This window comes from Hippoglossus hippoglossus, chromosome 1, assembly GCF_009819705.1.
Source record: "Hippoglossus hippoglossus isolate fHipHip1 chromosome 1, fHipHip1.pri, whole genome shotgun sequence".
NCBI lineage: Eukaryota > Metazoa > Chordata > Actinopteri > Pleuronectiformes > Pleuronectidae > Hippoglossus > Hippoglossus hippoglossus.
Window position 1 is genome coordinate 15,940,293 of NC_047151.1, and position 18,477 is coordinate 15,958,769.

The following is an 18,477-nucleotide window of genomic DNA, read 5'->3' on the forward strand; positions in this document are numbered from 1 at the left end:
ACACACACACACACACACACACACACAGAGACAGATAATAGTAATCGTGTTATTGAACCTTTGAGGAGGGCATTGGCCTGGTTGCGTTAATAATGAACTTTGTCCCTTCTCGCTCCCTCTACAATGTCAAAACAAGGAAGGGTCGGAAGTGGAATCAGTTATGGAAAAGGGGAAACTGAAGGAAAGTCCAAATCCACATCTTCTTCTGTCGAGGGGGGGAAACAGCAAAGACAGGAAGACATGACACGACTAGAGAAATACATGTTTGTCCTTGCTGCCACTGCTCTGCTTGTAGCGGTGTGTGTGGCTCCACTGGCGGCTGAAGCGTCTGCCTGTGAGTAACCAGCAGTGTTTACTACTGAGGACCACCAGAGCTAGCTAGTGAGCTACACGGCTAGCGAACATGTCAACACTTGTTTACATAAACGCCTGCATGTGTGTAGATCACATTTCACCAACGAATTAGTGTCTTTCGTCAACCACGTGAAAATAGTACGTAGCTTGATTGAAGTATTTGACTATTAAGCCCATAAACAAGGGTTTTAATAGGCACGATTAACATTTTCTAGAGCTAACTCTAGTTCAGCGTCGACTGGAGAAATCCAGTCAGCAGAGGAAGCCTGAGCTCTGGATGTTTGAACTTCCCTCCTGGGGGGTGTCGCATGGATTAATCCAGCATGTGACCATGGGGCTGTGCAGCCGGGACTTCAACCCTCTCACATGTTTCCCTCCTCAGACACAGCTAGCTGCTAGCTGCCTGTAGCTCACACTTAGGCTGGACTGGTTCTTCTCTCCAGAGACGTTTCTATAGAGCCAGCACACTCTTATGCGTGGAGTAAGTTTCACAGTAGCAGGGAACCATCGCTTTGAGGTAAGTTAGTGAAAGTGGCTGTAGCGAAGCGTTCAGGGTTTGTTTATCTCTCGTCGGTTCAAGTCCACGTTGACTTGTGGCAGCTGGGATTAATCTACCATCAGGCTTTTGGTTCTAATGCAAACCCAGTGTTTCGAGTTTCTTGGTGATTCAGATGATATCTATAGCTGTGTCAGCTCAGAGGGGTGTGGTCAGACCCACTGTGGAGCTGCACCATCTTCTGCATGTGTTTTCCTCCTGCACAGCAAATGCATTTCAACTGATGTCTCTTTTTTTCCTCCAGCTGGCTCAACCCATCACAAACACAGGGTGCTGAAGATGGACGAGGCATTTCTGAGAGTCAACAATGAGCTGGGCACTGAGGTGGTGGTGTCCTGGGTGTCAGAGCGCTGCTACCAGGTACACTCACTCACTCACAAACACACACACACACACCTAATATTTGACTTCAGTTTGTTCGGTGGTTGTATGGCTTTTATGTCAGATGAGAATGTAATGTGAATTTAAATGTACCTGGTCTTGTGTCTTTGTGAGCTAGTGTTTGTACCAGCAGCTGGGAGTTGTACCAGCAGCGCCCACTCCTGGACAGCCCAGTTCGGTTGACTTTGTTGTGAGCACACAGCATGAAATAACACTACAGCTCAACAGCACCCCTGTCAACCTGGAGCTGTGCACGTAAGTTTAATAACACTGACATCTTTCCCATACATGAGAACTAGGCTTTTTTTTTTACTTTATGCAGTAAATGTTCAGGAATATTACAATTAATAGAATTTACTGTGTAAATGGTCCCAAACAAGTAACTTCAATGATTTGTAGATATGCAGTCATGTGAAAGTACTCCATAGCTGGGCTACTCATGAATGAATACATGAATATAACAATTCAGGGTCTTCACAGATCCTTAACAGTCGAGGTGTTGTGAAACATCATTAAATAAAATTCTGTTTGCATATCCAACCAGCATATGAGGAAAACACACTTTTTAAAACGAGCAAACTCTAAAATCCATGTCTTGCACATTTTATCTAGGTGAGTGTGGTGTGTTGTGTGAGTTAATCTTGTTACAGAAACACTGTTGAATCACAGTTTACATCCATGTAAGGAATATGCCCTTCATATATTTATAGTTTGGCTGGTTTGCTATGTGTTTAGCGTCACGTCTTTCATCCGCAGGGTTCCCTTCCACTTTGGGGAGCACGGGAACTACTCTCTGTGGGTGAAAAATTTCACCGACTCCTCAGTAGTGAATTGTTCTGTAGTGACTGACGCAGACCCAGTCAACAGCTACATACGTGAGTCAATTCAACACCTTCATTAGCTTGTGTGACATGGAAACATGTCATCTTCTAAGTGTTGTTATAAGTGCTATATTCATCCTTATAGCATTGGACCATGTACACGCTACATCTAACTGATATTGTTCCACTCTTCACAGCGATATTAGTGGCTTTTCTTATCTTTGCTGGACTGATCTTGATGTCCTGCATTGGTCGGATAATATTGAGGTAATGTCATGTTATCATTTCATTCTTAATCTTTATGCACTAAATTCCCAGATAGACCTGTGATAATACCAACAAAGTCAACTCTACTAATGATGTCTTAATGTAACGATAACTAGATTGCATTGGATTTGTGTAATTAGTTAGATATTTGTTGTGGTCCTGTAGAATAATAACAAGTGTAAACAACTATTATTATTACTAAGCCCCGAGATGCACTGCTGCTTTATTTAATGTATTGTGCACCTTGAGCTTCTTATAGAAAGACTCTTAACCTGGTTGAATACGTCTTGTCCAGGCTTGACGTGGTGAGGAATATCCTCTTCCGAGTTACTGGCTCGTTGGAGACGGAGAGGCTCATCAACTCTGTGAGTGTTAATATGTAGGGAGCTTGTCATTACACCACACGAGTGAAGCAGCTTCATTTTCATGCTGTGACTAATATACTTGATTTGTTTAAAGTGAGTGATGTTCTGACACCCTGTGTAGTTTTAGTTTGCATTGTAAAGCACAGTGGAAGTTGTTGTTTTTGTGGAAAATGTGTTAAAACAAATGATTTTAACCGCTATGCATGACTCGTGTCTTCGTGCAGAAGTGTGTGTGCTTCCAACAGAATAATGTTCATATTTAACTGTAATTTCACCGTCCAGGAACTGGGCTCCCCTGGCAGAGCTGTGCCACCAGTTAGTGACACCATCCTCCCTCCTCCACCCAACCCCAGCAAGAGGCTGCGATCTCTGGACACATTCAGAGGGTAAACCCCACTCCACATCCCCTCACCCCCCTTCACCCCTGCAGCTCGACTTTCTCAGAGAAAATACTGCTTCTTATTTGAATTACCACTTGATCTGATGTGTGACACTGTGTCATTGGGTTCTCGCTGCAGCGTGACATTTTTGCAGCTGACACCAGAAATGTCAGTCGTTAAGGATCCAGTTATCTGAAGTAGTACATTTGTTTCAAGCAACATTTCTCTCAAAGCGAACCGTTGAGCTGTATTTCTGTAATCTCTTGCTTGTGGTGCTTTTCAGTTATGGTGCATTTTCTGTGTTTCCTGTCAGAATTGCCTTAGTCATTATGGTGTTTGTGAACTATGGAGGGGGGCGATACTGGTTCTTCAGGCACCAAAGCTGGAATGGTGAGCCCCGACTGGTTCTACTTTTGTTGTTGTTCTGTTAAACCATGTTAGTAGATACTCACAGATCTTTGTAAACTGGCACAGTATTATCCTTGGTATTGTATTCAATGTATAAACCTGTGTTTTACATTTGTCTCCTCACAGGTCTAACTGTTGCAGATTTAGTCTTCCCTTGGTAAGATCAATTCCTCCAACAGATTTTCACTAGTATGTCTTAGTTCTGTAGCTTATGGAACCCCACTTATTTATACAGCCCTTCTCAAAACAACGTTAAAGTGCTTCACAAATAAAAAACACGTAGAAAATAAATTTAAAACAACTCTGTCCGCTTCGTCTTTAGCCGAGATCTGTAACAATTAAAGGCCCCTACCAGAGGATCTCAAAGTGCGAGCAGGGTTGTACGAGATAAAAGATCACATATGTATCTTAACAGAGTGCCAGAACCACAAACTAATTCAACCCTACCCCTGTAGATTAGTTGAATTTGCACATTTGTCCAAAGTGAGGTGAAATGCAGTTTCCAGTGATTTCAGCATCCATTACCTCCTGTGTTGCTTTCCCAGCTGGTCTGTTGCGTATCTTACAACAGAGTTTTGTTCTTTGTGCTTGTAATATGTGTTTTTCAGTGTATCTAAGTGTTCTTAGATTGCAGTAAAGGAGACTAAATTTCACCTGTCAAGAAAAAAATAAAATGAATCAAACCAAAATAATAAATCCTTTCCCAGTTCCCTTGAATGCACTGCTCTCTGTTCCTCACACTGTGTTTCCCTCCTCCACCAGGTTTGTGTTTATAATGGGGACATCCATTGCACTGTCAACCAACTCCCTGCTGTGTGCAGGCTCAACACGCTGCTCACTGCTGAGGAAAACTGTGTGGAGGAGCCTGCAGCTCTTCATCCTCGGTGTCGTCATTATCAACCCAAACTATTGCCAGGGACCATGTGAGTATAAACACAATTCTTACATGTTGATGACAAAATCCTAAACCCTTTATTTAAACCATTATTTAACTATTATTCTTTGGTGTAATTTGTTCCTTTCTTGACCCGTGTGCTCCCACTCCCTCCTTGTCCACCCCACAGTATCTTGGGACAACCTGCGAATCCCAGGTGTGTTGCAGCGCCTGGCCTGGTCCTACCTGGTTGTAGCCTGCCTGGATCTGCTGGTGGCAAAAGGTCACCTCGACATCCTCACGACGGTCAGCCAACAGCTCCATTTTACCCACGTTCTTTAACCTTCTATTTGTTGCTCTGCTGGCACAAGAGTCCCCTGAAATAAACTGAAACTTAAGTGTTTGATTAATGATTGTGTGTTTTCCAGAGTGCTTGGTGGTCCCCCTTCCGTGACATCTTGCTGTACTGGCCTGCCTGGCTGTGTGTGATCCTCTTAGAAATCCTCTGGTTGTTCCTCACTTTCCAACTCCCGGTAGCAGATTGTCCAGCGTGAGTTGATCAGGGCATGTTTTTGTGTCTCTTTGAGTCCATGTTATAAGAGTCCATGTTATAAGGAACATTTCCCGGCAAGCAACACGTAATTGTTTAGTTCCAATGAGTATTTGTGTCATGTGTCTTTGGTCCTATGTCTGTGTGCTTTGATAATGAAGTAACATGTAATGGCAGTTTGGTCTGTTATTCGGATATGTCTCACTCAAGTTTTTCATTAATCAGATTTTCAAAACTGACAAATGTTAACTTTTTGTGTAGATTTTTATTTTTCTGTTCCCTTTTAGTTTTCATTTACTTACTTTTACCCAACAATGATGAAACTAATCCCTCTTTTACACCGAAATGATCCGTTTTTTAAATGCAGGTAAATGCACTAGAAAAGGGGGGTTTGACTCCTTTCCCATTGCCAGTAGAGGATATTCACCGAGGTTTCCATCACTGCCGATCGAAGATGGAGCCGATTAAAACCCTTGTTGACTGCAGAGTCCTGGGATTGCAGACATAAGCTATAAAAAATAAAAACTGATAAAATGAATAGTGGTAGTAAATTAATAAAGAGTCCAAATTTATATCAGATCTGAAGAAATGTCCCTTCCCAAATCCTCAGTCGAGCTTGTATTGGTTTTCAAATCTTATCCTTGCTCTCGATGGCCGTTATCCCACATTATTGACACTAGCTTCACCTCACTCTTTTCAACAGAGGCTATCTGGGCCCAGGTGGGATTGGGGACATGGGCCTTTACATGAATTGCACTGGTGGAGCGGCTGGTTTCATAGACCGTTGGCTGCTGGGAGAGAACCACATCTACCAGACTCCGTCGTCACGGGTAAGTGACCCCACACGTTCAGTCTTTTTATAACTTGGGATGTTGAAATTTCAGCTGACTTATCAGGTTTCTCTCTCCCAGGCTAACCCACATTTCTAACTCCCAAAAATGTTGACTTGACAGGTGATGGTAGGTTAAACTGCACCAGAACCTATTTACAAGTTTCCACTTCGGTTTCCATTTCAATTCAGGTGATTTACGCAACTCGCATGCCCTTTGATCCAGAAGGTGTCCTTGGCAGCATCAACTCTGTCCTCATGGCTTTTCTTGGTTTACAGGTTTGTCACATGAATTTGTCTCTTTCTTTTTGTGTCTTTCTTTTTTTGGTCATATTTCTAAAGTCCAAATTGCCATTGATAATAATTTGTTGTGCTTTTAATTTCCCCAGGCAGGAAAAATTATCTTACACTACAGAGATCTCCACACAAGTATAATGTCGAGGTTTCTATTATGGGGTCTCTTTTTGGTAAGCACTTTATGTTGCTATATCACGTTTTACATATGTATTCAAACAGTTGCTGTTCAATGACTCATTGCACAATGTCTTTGACTTTCCCCAAACACATTTATTTCCAGGACCATTTCCCCTTCTTGATTTTATAATAAACTGTCTTGTGACACTCAGGGAGCCATATCAGCAATTCTGACCAAGTGTTCCACAGACCAGGGCTTCATTCCTGTCAACAAGAACCTATGGTAACGTTTGCTTTCATGCACTTTCAAATGGAACTTGGTTTTGGCAGCTTTTCTTTTATACCGCAGCTGTTGACTGAATGTTTGGGGAAGTTCTCACTGTCCTAAATATACGTCCTAATCATTTAACACACACACACACTTTCCATCACAAAATAAAGTGAGACATGGTAAGATTTTGAGCACAAGTTCAAGCTGGACACCCAGCCATGATAGTGCATTGCTCAGCACAGTCAGAGGTTGTTGAAGTTTATCACAAGCCCCTGTTATTAATAATCTATCCACTAATTTCAGAAATCTCAGAAGTCTGTATGTGGCTCACACATCTCCAGAACCGTTCACCTTATCAGCTTCACACTTTACATGTGTATTGTTAAGGGCCCAAGGAAGTGCAATGTTGAATTTGATACGATTTGGAGACATGATACAGATATAAACAAGGGACATATTTGATCACGACAACAGCGTGTTCAGGACGACAATAACTGAGTCTCCAGTTCGGGGTTCTGCAGAGTAGAGCTTCACCAAACTTTGAATTAAGGGCTGAACAGTTCTTTGTGCAGCAGCGGGGGTTCAGCTACGGGGGTTCTGTGGCTCATTTACTGCAGGTCACTTTAACAGTTTCAGAAATATAAGCTGCAACCAGCATCACCACAGGGCCAAACACACAGGAAGGTTTAGAGCGGCCACTGCAGTGGTGTGCTTTAACTTACAGGTGTGGAGTTGTGTTGAGTGAAAGCATCTCTCTTAAACCAGAGAGAAATTGTAGCAGATCTCTGGACAAAGGATTCTAAAAGATGTCTTTAACACTTGTGCGTGTTTCTGTCCTCTTGCTTTCTAGGTCTCTGTCCTATGTGACAACACTGGCCTGTTTTGCCTTTGTGCTGCTAGTGCTGCTCTACTTCATAGTGGACGTGCAGAGGTGGTGGTCTGGAGCACCTTTCTACTACCCAGGTTTGTAATATCATCAGACATAAAGCCGGCTCAGTTTTTAGGAATGTGAATTTTTGGACTTATAACCAAATGGCAGGCTTTGATTTCCCAAATTAATACAGTTTGATATGATTTTAGAAATCAGGGTTTTGTGGTTTGATATTAGCAATTATAAAAATTAGTAAGTCTAGGAAACCACTGAACAGGCATTGTCTGTCTTTTAGTGTACTGAGAAATAAAATCTGCCAAATGTACTAATCGCAAATTCTGTCAAACATTTTAGGTATGAACTCCATCCTGGTGTATGTGGGCCATGAAGTGTTGGAGGAGTACTTCCCCTTCCGCTGGCGTATGGCAAACAGCCAATCCCACGCTGAGCACCTCACCCAAAACCTCGTGGCTACTTCCTGTTGGGTGTTCATCGCCTACGTGCTGTACAGGAAGAGGATTTTTTGGAAGATTTAGAGGGAATCCCTGAATAATGATTCCTTCCAGTAGCAGAGGACATTGATGAAATCAGAATTGCTGGAGTCCTAATCAGAACACTTTTGGAGCACAGATAACCGGGGACTAAAGATTTATTTTGGCAAAACTATGTTGTTTCTGTGTCCCTGAACATGAATGGGTTTCTTCTTTCAAACTGTTTAGACACTATTTTTTACGACCATTAATGTTTAAAAGCTTTTTTTCCCCCCAAAGATCTTCAGATATGAAGCGTCTCATATCCCCACTGACTCAGGAAGAACTTGTCCAAGAATAGTTAGAGAATTTGAAGACTGTCATTGTTAATCTACTTTTTTACTTTGTGTTATTAATTCAGGTTTCATTCCTCACCCTGTGACACAGACTATGTTTAACAAGCCACTTGTTAACTTCCCTTTCTTCTGCTGCCACCGTAATTACAGCATTTCTCTGAAAGCTGAAGTTGTTTGTTTTTTTTGTGAGATTGTGTGATCATTTTCCACTACACAAGGTGGAAGTGATATTTATACAAAGGTGAAACAGTGTGTCAAGATTTTGAAATAAGAAAGTTTTGCCATATTTAATTAATCAGTTGTCTGCATAGATTTAGTCATCATTCATTATTGTAGGATAGACGGCCATCTCAACCCTCAGCTCCTCTCACTACTCAGCTCCTCTCACTACTCAGCTCCTCTCACTACTCAGCTCCTCTCACTACTCAGCTCCTCTCAATCCTAGGCTCCTCTCACTACTCAGCTCCTCTCAGTCCTCAGCTCCTCTCACTACTCAGCTCCTCTCAATCCTCAGCTCCTCTCAATCCTAGGCTCCTCTCAATCCTAGGCTCCTCTCAATCCTAGGCTCCTCTCACTACTCAGCTCCTCAGCTCCTCTCAATCCTCAGCTCCTCTCACTACTCAGCTCCTCTCCTTCCTCAGCTCCTCTCAATACTGAGGGGAAGTGAAGGAGGCCACATCCGCTGACTGTTGAAACCCATTGAGGTTTGCTGGTTTTGCATTGTGATTAAATACATGTTTGTCATCAATAGGTTTACAAAAACAGAAGCCACTGAGTTTCCCTTTTTATTTTATTACAAATGCCCATTTTTACTTTTGCCTTTCCAGAAATGATTTGTCTTTCTTAAATGAGTCATGAATTTCCATAAAGAAAGTTCGACTTTGTTGTCCATAATGTAATTTATAAGATTATTAGATATTTAAATAACGTTATTCAGTTCAGTGGTAATGCAAACTACAGCATGAACCATAAAGTTGAATAAATACCAGAAGAGTTTGAACACATGCTGAACATAAAAAACTGTCACAATGGGAGGATTTATCACAGGACTGAGACTTCATGTTTTTGCTGGGTGTACCCGGGGGTGTACCTTGTAACCTTGTAATCGGCCACAGAGTGTATATTTAATTATCTCATATCTCACTATACAACTGTTACCATTACTCCCACCATACTGTTTATATATTCCCCATCTTGTGATTGGCCGATTTTCTAAATATAACTCTTGTGAACTGACTTTACAAAACCACATGTTCTGTATGTAGAGGATCTAAAGACTGAGAGAGATTTTTGAATGATTGCTCATCTTAACTGATGAAATTCCTTTTGTTGTACTTTTTATACATTTACTCTTTTTTTTTTCCATTCACAATTGAAATAGTAATATCATGTAATATATCATATTCTCAAGTACTGCTGCTGTTATGTCGTTATTGATTTCTACAAACATAAATATAAAACAATGCGAGCATGTAACGCAATGCATTGTAAAGATGTAGTGGAGTGGAAATCTATTTGCTGGTATATGTAGTGGAGCAAAAGGGAAAAGTACCTGGAAATAAATCTACTAAAGTAAAGTACAGAAACATGAAACACGTACTAAAGTACCTCCCAACGCTGTATAAAGGTCATGTGAAGACGTTTAAATGTCTGTGTTAGTGCCTATGATAATAATCTCCAGGCTGTGTACGGAGGTGTGAGTTTGTGTGTATTGCTCAACGAGCCTCAGTGAGTCGTGGGAATCGAGTTACAGTTCGGCTGCCATGTTCAAAAAAAACAAAAACAGCACTGAGGGGGTGATCTCGCGATATCTCCGCTCCGCCTCCATTCATGTCGACGGTGAGAGTTTTCCTGCTCTCGCGCGAGCGCGCAACTTTCCCACGCCTGTTGTTTTGGCGTCTGTCCTCCCCCCTCCCCCCTCCACTTCTTCTCACCCCTTTGCCCCGTCCCCCCCCTCCCCCCTCTCCCCTCTCTCTCTCCCACTCCCTCCTCTCTCTCTCTCTCTCTCTTTCTCTCTCTCCCACTCCCTCTCTCTCTCTCTCTCTGTCTCTCTCTCTGTCTCTCTCCCACTCCCTCTCTCTCACTCACTCAGTCTGTGTCTTCTGTGGGTGTGTGGGGGGGGTCCGGCTGTGGGAGGGATCTCGCGATTGTTGGACTTTTCTCTCTCACAGGGGGGGTGAGTTATTCGGAAGATGGCGCCCGTTGTTACGGGGTAAGTGTTTAAATCAAGGCACCGTGTTGTTGTGGAGAAAGTTTTCTCTCGGTCAGTGTGTTGTCTGTTGTGTGTGTGTGTGTATGTGTGTGTCTGTCTGGGTTGTGTATCTGTCGGTGTGTGTGTGTGTGTGGGGGGGGGGGGAGCTGTTACCGGAGCCCCAGCGGAATCGACCCCACACACACTGAGCCTGATGTGGGGTCAGTTGTGCAGAAAAAGACCCTCATTCTTCCTCTCGGTGTCTGTGCTGCTCGCCGCTCCGTCTGTTGTTCTGCCACATTCACTCACGCTCACGCCACTTCACTCCCTTCTAGACACACTCGACACTTTCTGCGTTCGGTCTCCACAACTTCCGTCGGTTTCATTTCTGTTTCGGTAAAGTTGAGCAGAGTCAAATCTTCGCTAACTCCTCACACATTGTTACGTTCACGTCACAGCCTGTTGCACCAAGTAGTCCCAGGCGAGGGTTGGTGAGCTGGAACTATAAAAGTAATTTAGACTGTATAGTGGTAAATTAACGACAATACACATCATTTTAAAAGTGGACAACAATAGGGTTTAAGGATCTTTTGTACCATGTGACATAAAATCGCATTCAAACTATTTCACTAACTTGTTGGACCCTCAACAGCTTCTTTGTGTCTTTTTCATTTGTGTTTCAGTAAAGTGGAGTAAAGTGAAATCTTTGCTAACTCCTCACACATTGTTGCCTCTACGTCACAGCCTGTTGCCTTAAGTAGTCGCAGCAGAGTGTTGATGGGCATAAACTCATTTAAATGATTGTTTTGTCCCTTTTTTAAACAACTTAAAATCACTTTCACATTTCTTTTTTTATTTTATTTTCAAGTCAATTCTGAGTAACTTCCACATGTTAGCTCAGGTTAATTTATCGATCCCACTGGGGACAATTCATTTAGAACAGCTTGTACAAAACATACTCAGACAGATATAGGATATAAGAGAGCTAACTGAGGGATGTGAGGCTATAAGAACAAATATACAATCTATCATTATTGGTTCATGAGAGTAAAAAGGTTTTTTGAAAAAGTGGATAAAAAAGAACGAAGGTTTCAATGACATTCAAACTCTTTCGGAATCTTTTTTTGACACTTTTGCATTTTGTCTCAACAACTTATTTATGTTTTTTTTAATTTCTGTTTCAGTAAGTTGAGTAAAGGGAGATCTTTACCAACATTGTTCCATTGACATCACAGCGTTAAATAGTTACAGTATAAATATATTTACAGTAATAGTACTGATGAGCATAGCTTTTGGTGATTTGATTTGATTTTTTAATAATGATTTCACCCTTTTAAACAACTTAAGATCCCCTTTAAACAATTCATATTCCATTACTTTACACTGTCTAGTTGTAGCTCAATATCAAGTGTTAATTCTGACCAACTTTATAAATCAGCTTGGTCAAAACATACACAGACAGTTACAAGATATACAGGAGCTAAATGAGGGATCTGACTATATAGGAATAAATATAGAATAAATACTAAGTTAATTAGAGTAAAAAAAAAAGTGGATAAAAAGCCACCAAGAGGACAAGGGTTTGATAATATATGTAATATATCTCCTGTGCAATATTAAATCACATTCAGCCCTTATTTCTTTAAAGTTTAAAGACTGATTTTAGCACCTTTATAATTGTTAGTCCCGTAAATGTGCCTTATCTTGTTCATCAAGATCCATGAATTAATCTTTAAGAAATTAAGGAAAATAATGAACAAATCTGGACCTGCACCAAAGTGTAATGGGTTCTTCCCTGACCCACCACATCCATCAGTCCAGTAGTTTTATGACGGAGGGAATATCACCTTCACAGATCTCATGGACACTGTACTCACTGGTTTTGTATTACACGTACGTGTAAACACCTCTGTATGGTCTGTTGTTTGTTGTTTTGCAGGAAGTTTGGTGAGCGTTCTCAGCCTCAGCGTTTGACAAGGTAGAGGGAAACATTGCAGAAAGTCAAGAGACACAATTTGATTTAAGCAGATGCTCCAAAAGTTTGTACTGTGCTGTGTTATAATGTGTCATCGTCCCCGTCTCCCCCCCCCCCCCATTCAGGGAGGCTATGAGGAATTACTTGAAGGACAAAGATGATCAAACGGTGCTCATACTACACGCAAAAGTGGCCCAAAAGTCATATGGCAATGAAAAAAGGTTTGTATATTACTGGTTGACACAGCGTCTGTACCAGTCAGAATGGATGCATTGGAACTCAAGTATGTATGTTTGTTTACTTCAGGTTTTTCTGCCCTCCGCCCTGTGTGTACCTGCTGGGCAGTGGCTGGAAGAGGAAGTTGGAGATTATGGAGAAGGAGGGTTGCACGGAGCAGGAGGCTCAGCCATGTGCATTCATCGGGATCGGCAACAGTGAGCAGGAGATGCAGCAACTCAATCTGGAGGGGAAGGTGTGTAGGCGTGTGTGATAACGCAACACTTCAGGACTTAGAATTTTATGTCCTTCCTATGGCCGCTTCGAATACTGACATATACGTCTCTCTCTTCAGGCATTCTAGCAAGAAACAGATCGTTTGTTGGTCCACTTGTTTATTGCTCTGCTTCACAATGAAATGCAAAGCTGCTTTGCATTTTACAGCTTGACAATATCCTGTGTTTGTTACTGCAAAACCCCTTCTAAGGTTCCTACTGTAGCTGCCATTGTTTTCTAAGTGCACTGATGCCATTAATGAGCTTGTTTTCAGAATCAGATAATTGGCTGACGGAGGGATGTAGATGGAGAACAAACACATACACTCACATAACCCCCCCCCCCCCACCCTAATCTGTATCTTCTTTCTGCGTTAGCACTTCTGCACGGCTAAGACGCTGTACATCAGTGACTCGGATAAAAGGAAACACTTCATGCTCTCTGTGAAGATGTTATACGGCAACAGCGCCAACATAGGAGTCTTCCTCAGCAAGAGGATCAAGGTCATCTCCAAGCCCTCCAAGAAGAAGCAGTCCTTGAAAAATGCAGATTGTGAGTAGCAGGCCGCGTCAATACACTCGTATAAAGACAACTGCATGTTTTCCCCGCAAACATTTAATTTAGAGACTTCATATTATCTCTCATCCTTCACCTCTTTTCGCTCTCACTCACTCTCTCTCTCTCTTTCGGTCCTCCTAGTGTGTATAGCTTCAGGGACTAAGGTGGCGTTGTTCAACCGTCTCCGTTCCCAAACCGTCAGCACCAGGTATCTTCACGTGGAGGGCGGAAACTTTCATGCCAGCTCCCAGCAGTGGGGCGCCTTCTTCATCCACCTCTGTGAGTCACAGTTTCTTTTTTTACTTTTTTGCCTGTTATACTTTATCCATGGCCAGTTTTCTTGTGCGTTTCATGATTATTTACACCCATCTGAGGCATTCATGTAAAGCTAATGCGGGACTTTTAGACATTTAACTCATTATTGTGTTTTCTCATGTGTTCAGTGGACGAGGAGGAGTCTGAGGGGGAGGAGTTTGCTGTGAGAGATGGCTACATCCATTATGGCCAGACGGTCAAGTTGGTCTGTTCTGTTACTGGCATGGCCCTGCCCAGACTGGTATGTGTGTGTTTATGTCAAATAGCACGTGAGAGAGTTTGCGGTCATACTAGTGATGTTTTTAAACTAAAGTGTATGTAATATCTGTATGTATACCACTGGTCAAAAGTTTTACAACACCCCACGTGTTCAGCTGCTGGATGAGTCAAATTCTTTATTAAACCTAATATTTAAGATTCCCCCATGATACATTTTTTTCTTTATATTTAAAAAACAGTTTAAAAACGTATGATTGGTAGTGTAACTGTGCAACGTTTCCAAATGTGTTTGCACAAATACACAATATATAACTTGTTTCTTTCTCAGGTCATTCGCAAAGTCGACAAGCAGATGGCGTTGATGGAGGCAGATGACCCAGTGTCTCAGCTGCACAAGTGTGCCTTCTACCTGAAAGACACAGAAAGGATGTATCTCTGTCTCTCACAGGAGAGGATCATCCAGTTCCAGGTGCGCATTCAAAACCATTCAAAATGTACCCATAATCCAAACATGAACTGGTTTAAGAGACAGAATTTGACATTGAATTGTGAAATAGTGCTTCTGTTTCTGCCTATAGCGAACAGAATATTAAAGTGAATTTTCATTTCTTGGTGAACTATCCCTTTAATATTTCTGCTGAGGGCATTGCTCACAGCTGCTGTTTTTCTTCTTGCCTTGGACTCCAGGAAGAGAGTCTAATCTTTGTCAATAATAATAATCTCATCTATGAGAAGCTCCGACCCGACACTCCAGTAGCTTCTTCCTCTCGTTAGACATGAAGTGGGCAGTGAAATGAATTTACTTTTATTTGTTCTTCCAGGCCACACAGTGCTCCAAAGAGACAAACAAAGATATTATCAACGATGGGGCTTCCTGGACTATTATTAGCACTAACAAGGCAGAGTACACCTTTTATGAGGGCATGGGTCCCGTCCCCACACCGGTCACACCTGTTCCTGTGGTGGAAAGTCTGCAGGTTTGTCATGATTTTTATCAGTAAACATGAGTGACTATGTGGTTCCAAACTACTTCCTTTTTAAGCCTTACTCAGCCTGTGGGGACATTTCTTAAAGTCATAAAACCTTTTTGGCTTTAATGTTGCCAGTTAAACGGAGGAGGAGATGTGGCGATGTTGGAACTGACAGGACAGAACTTCACCCCTAACCTCAGAGTGTGGTTCGGAGATGTGGAGGCTGACACCATGTACAGGTGAGTGTGCTTATACAGTGTGTATATTTACCAAGGTTCACGTCTTTGTTGCATTCTTTACATTAGTTACGTTAGTTTTAGTTTTACGTTTTGATTTAGAGAGCGGACTTGAGACTTTTGTAAGACGCACGTTTGTCCTGTTGTCATCACTTACGTTTGCTGCATCCACCTATACTCGACATTGATTGGTTTGTAGATGAGTCTGACATTGGCACGTTAAAAATTAGCAGGTAGTATTCTTTCTGTTTCAATTGATAAAATGAATGAACCAGTTAATGTTAATGTTAATTTCGTTGCCACCTTCATCACCAACTCCAGGTGCAGTACAAAACACGAGTTTAAATGTGCGAAATGAACTCCCTCATTCCTAAATTTCCAATATTTTGAGAGGTGAACACTGCAATCCTGCAAACCTGGGCAACTCTGTTTCTGGAGAGACCAGTAACCTCATTGGTCAATTTGTTCGAAGTCCCAACAATCCAAAAACGTATTTTCAGGCTGCAAAAGAACTGAACCATGGTAGAGTTTGATGTGGACTGACACCACCTCTTTTGGTTGGACCTAATTTTGGTCGGTTGGAGGCACCTTTCACACCTGTTATTTTGGTTTGGACTAAACTGAAAAGTCTGAAGGTCTGGACCAAACAAGCTAGATGTAAAAGCGCCCTAATAACTCGTTTACAACAAAATATGCAGGGATATGCAGGTTTTTCTAAATGCGGGTAAACCTGCTGAAAAGGTGATTCAAGTTCTAATGACGGAAACTGTGAAGCTCTGTCACCTCACTGTCTCGCCAGTGCTGCATCTTGCGTAGGGCGCGTTGTTCACGTTGTGCCCAAGATGTAAACAACAATAAGTATAGTAACGTTCATGGCTATTCATACAGCCCAATAGTTCAATGTGTGTCATAACGTCTTGTAGAAGAAATTAACGTGTTCACCTGAGTGTCATGTTTCCGTCGCTATCAGATGATAGTTGTGTTTTTTCACCGGTGGAAAAGAGAATTTAATGTTTAATGGTTCAAATGCTCAAACCTTGTCTCATCTGTCTGCCCCATAAGATGTGGAGAGAGCATTCTGTGTGTGGTGCCGGACATTTCTGCCTTCAGGGAGGGCTGGCGCTGGGTGAGGCAGCCGGTGCAGGTCCCTGTCACACTGGTCCGCAACGATGGAATCATCTATGCCACTGCCCTCACCTTCACCTACACCCCTGAACCTGGGCCGCGACCCCACTGCAGTGCTGCCGGGGCCATTCTGCGCTCACACAGCACCTCTTCGTCATCACCGGCGTCTTCCTCTTCGCCATCATCCTCGCTGGGTGGGCTCGGGGACGTCCAGGTGGCTTACAACAGTAGTGACTCAGGGATGTCATCAGGAGCCTCCACCATGTCAGTGCTGTCGTAGTAACACCTATCGTGTGTGTGCGTGTGTGTGTGTGCGCGTTGTTTTGTGAATGAGATAGAAAATGTGTGCACGTACTTTCCAAAGAGGCTCATGGACCTTTTGAAGAGCTGCACAGGAACTCTTCACGACAGAGCAGCTGTGGAATCATGAGGAATGAACGAGCGAGTCGAGGGAAAAAAGTTCACCGACATTACTTGGGATTACTGACTCCTCTCTGTAGCTCCATCTTGTGGTTCGTTGTGGACACGACATACGCCCCAATCTGAGAAGCTTGATGTCTCAAAACGTCACTTAAAAGGAGATGAATCTGCCAACAAACCTGATTTGTAAACAAACATTTCGTTTTTTATACATGGGCTTGAAAGCTATTTTCACTGTGCTTTCTTTTTGCCACAGTCACATTTGTACTGTGGGGATTTTTCTGTTGTGTGTAAGGGAAACATTTTGTTATAAGAGTAACATAGTTTTTACGGACCAAGAAATATTATTATATTATTTTATTCATATTATATTTTATAAGCTTTTGCTGAGGTACATTATGACATTTGCATAGTAAGTTCACTTTTGTTACCAAATAGAGTTTTGTCTCAATGGAGGGTTAAAGGTTGAAACGGCTTTTAGTGAGTCTCTAGTAGTCTGACACCTCACCTCTAGTTTAATATCCACTGGTGTGTTTTGGAACTTGATACCCAAATTCATACTTATTAACAGAACTTTTCACAATTCCACATGCTGTGCAAAAAACAAATGATCAAACTGTGTTTTTAAGAAGGCACTTTAAAGAATGAAGACATGAGCATATCTGGCCCCAGTTATTCGCTTAGATCTTCTCTGATCAGTCTCTTTACATCCAAGATGACCGTTTTTGATTAGTGTAGTGTATTTGTGGATAACATATGACACTATCGGTGTGTTCTGTGAGACAAGGTCTAGGTTTTCTAATCAGCGAGCTGTTTTTGTACTAGTAATCTGCGTAAACTTAAATCTAAACAAAAGTACTGCTATTATATTCCCAGAGGAAAAAGTAATTGAACCAAGGAAGAGCATTTCTAAACTGTCTTTGTGACTTTTTACTCTTTCATATGTTTGATTTTAAGAGGCCTTAAGAGTCCTTTTGTGCTTACGTGTTGGAAGAAGAAGCTTTAACACCGTCTTTGCCGTGGAGCTTGTAGTTCACCTGCTCAGTAACCATGCTGGGACTGAGCTGTGTCTGCTGCAGATACAGTAGATCTAACTCCAGAACAATCAGCTGTGCTTGTGCTCTTGAGTCTTCTGGGATGAGATGATGGCTTGTCCAGACTCAGACTCTCCGCCCACCTTGTTTAGAAAGTAAAAATGTAACTGTGAACTGATTTACTGAGCAGTTTATCTTGCCTTAAAAACCACTACCTGCAGTACCTGACTCACAAAGTGCCCTGATTCCCATCATTCTGTTTGTATCGTGCTCTCTGTCATGTTTAAAGATTGACATCAAAGTTAAGTACATGTGGCTGGTTGGCCAACTTTTTGCCCATTGGAAGTTTTCATGACAGTGATGTGAATCGCTTCAGTTGTAACATATGTGTTTTCACCGTGCCTAATAGATTTATTGTTGTATAGACTTAAGTATTTACATCACCTCCTCTGGTGCCACCGAACTCCACCTGAAAGGCCTTTCGTGTCCGCTCCATTGTTTTCCCTCCATGCTCCCAGCACAGTAGTTGTATTAGAGGAACAAACTGTAGATGAGGTCCTGCTCGTCTCTTAACTGATGTACAAACATTTCATAGAGATTCTGTTACTGCAGATTTCAGTATTACAACTGGTTCTGCAGAGGTGAATGTGTCTTTGTTATTTGTACACCTTATAAAAATCTTTGCTTATTTCAAATTATTGAATTTTTGGTCACATATGCAGATCCACAGTCGACCTGGTCTTTGTGACTGGGACTCACATCCTGCCTTTTTGT

The 18,477-nt window shown here is 42.0% G+C and overlaps 2 protein-coding genes across 3 annotated transcripts; both read left to right on the forward strand.

Annotated features, from left to right (window-relative positions):
• Nucleotides 1-106: 106 nt before the first annotated feature.
• On the forward strand, nucleotides 107-9,721 carry hgsnat (heparan-alpha-glucosaminide N-acetyltransferase). Of its 2 annotated transcripts, none has more exons than XM_034586933.1 (18): nucleotides 107-334; nucleotides 1,155-1,270; nucleotides 1,410-1,546; nucleotides 2,048-2,166; nucleotides 2,310-2,379; nucleotides 2,675-2,744; nucleotides 3,027-3,130; nucleotides 3,438-3,514; nucleotides 3,659-3,689; nucleotides 4,295-4,455; nucleotides 4,597-4,712; nucleotides 4,835-4,956; nucleotides 5,660-5,786; nucleotides 5,978-6,064; nucleotides 6,175-6,252; nucleotides 6,412-6,482; nucleotides 7,321-7,433; nucleotides 7,696-9,721. In XM_034586933.1, exons 1-18 carry the CDS (start codon nucleotides 124-126, stop codon nucleotides 7,875-7,877), a joined length of 1,992 nt encoding a protein of 663 aa, XP_034442824.1. In that variant the 5' UTR covers nucleotides 107-123; the 3' UTR covers nucleotides 7,878-9,721. The 2 variants fall into 2 exon arrangements, with proteins under 2 accessions (XP_034442824.1, XP_034442834.1); XM_034586943.1 differs by lacking the exon at nucleotides 107-334 and adding an exon at nucleotides 519-871 and having other exon boundaries at nucleotides 7,696-8,749.
• Nucleotides 9,722-10,215: 494 nt separating this feature from the next.
• LOC117762644 (recombining binding protein suppressor of hairless-like) lies at nucleotides 10,216-18,398 on the forward strand. Its single transcript, XM_034587141.1, has 11 exons — nucleotides 10,216-10,379; nucleotides 12,298-12,336; nucleotides 12,459-12,554; nucleotides 12,640-12,805; nucleotides 13,203-13,377; nucleotides 13,525-13,662; nucleotides 13,827-13,939; nucleotides 14,246-14,386; nucleotides 14,739-14,894; nucleotides 15,024-15,127; nucleotides 16,187-18,398. Exons 1-11 carry the CDS (start codon nucleotides 10,360-10,362, stop codon nucleotides 16,527-16,529), a joined length of 1,491 nt encoding a protein of 496 aa, XP_034443032.1. The 5' UTR covers nucleotides 10,216-10,359; the 3' UTR covers nucleotides 16,530-18,398.
• Nucleotides 18,399-18,477: the final 79 nt, after the last annotated feature.

What these genes read in the sequence shown, in the direction of transcription:
- hgsnat (XM_034586933.1), top strand. Translation starts at nt 124, where the DNA reads ATGTCAAAACAAGGAAGGGTCGGAAGTGGAATCAGTTATGGAAAAGGG. An exon ending in CAGGCACCAAAGCTGGAATG is followed by an intron (nt 3,515 to 3,658) that starts GTGAGCCCCGAC and finishes GTCTCCTCACAG; the next exon opens with GTCTAACTGTTGCAGATTTA. An exon ending in CCGGTAGCAGATTGTCCAGC is followed by an intron (nt 4,957 to 5,659) that starts GTGAGTTGATCA and finishes TCTTTTCAACAG; the next exon opens with AGGCTATCTGGGCCCAGGTG.
- LOC117762644 (XM_034587141.1), top strand. Translation starts at nt 10,360, where the DNA reads ATGGCGCCCGTTGTTACGGG. An exon ending in CAGCCTCAGCGTTTGACAAG is followed by an intron (nt 12,337 to 12,458) that starts GTAGAGGGAAAC and finishes CCCCCCATTCAG; the next exon opens with GGAGGCTATGAGGAATTACT. An exon ending in AGAGGATCATCCAGTTCCAG is followed by an intron (nt 14,387 to 14,738) that starts GTGCGCATTCAA and finishes TTGTTCTTCCAG; the next exon opens with GCCACACAGTGCTCCAAAGA.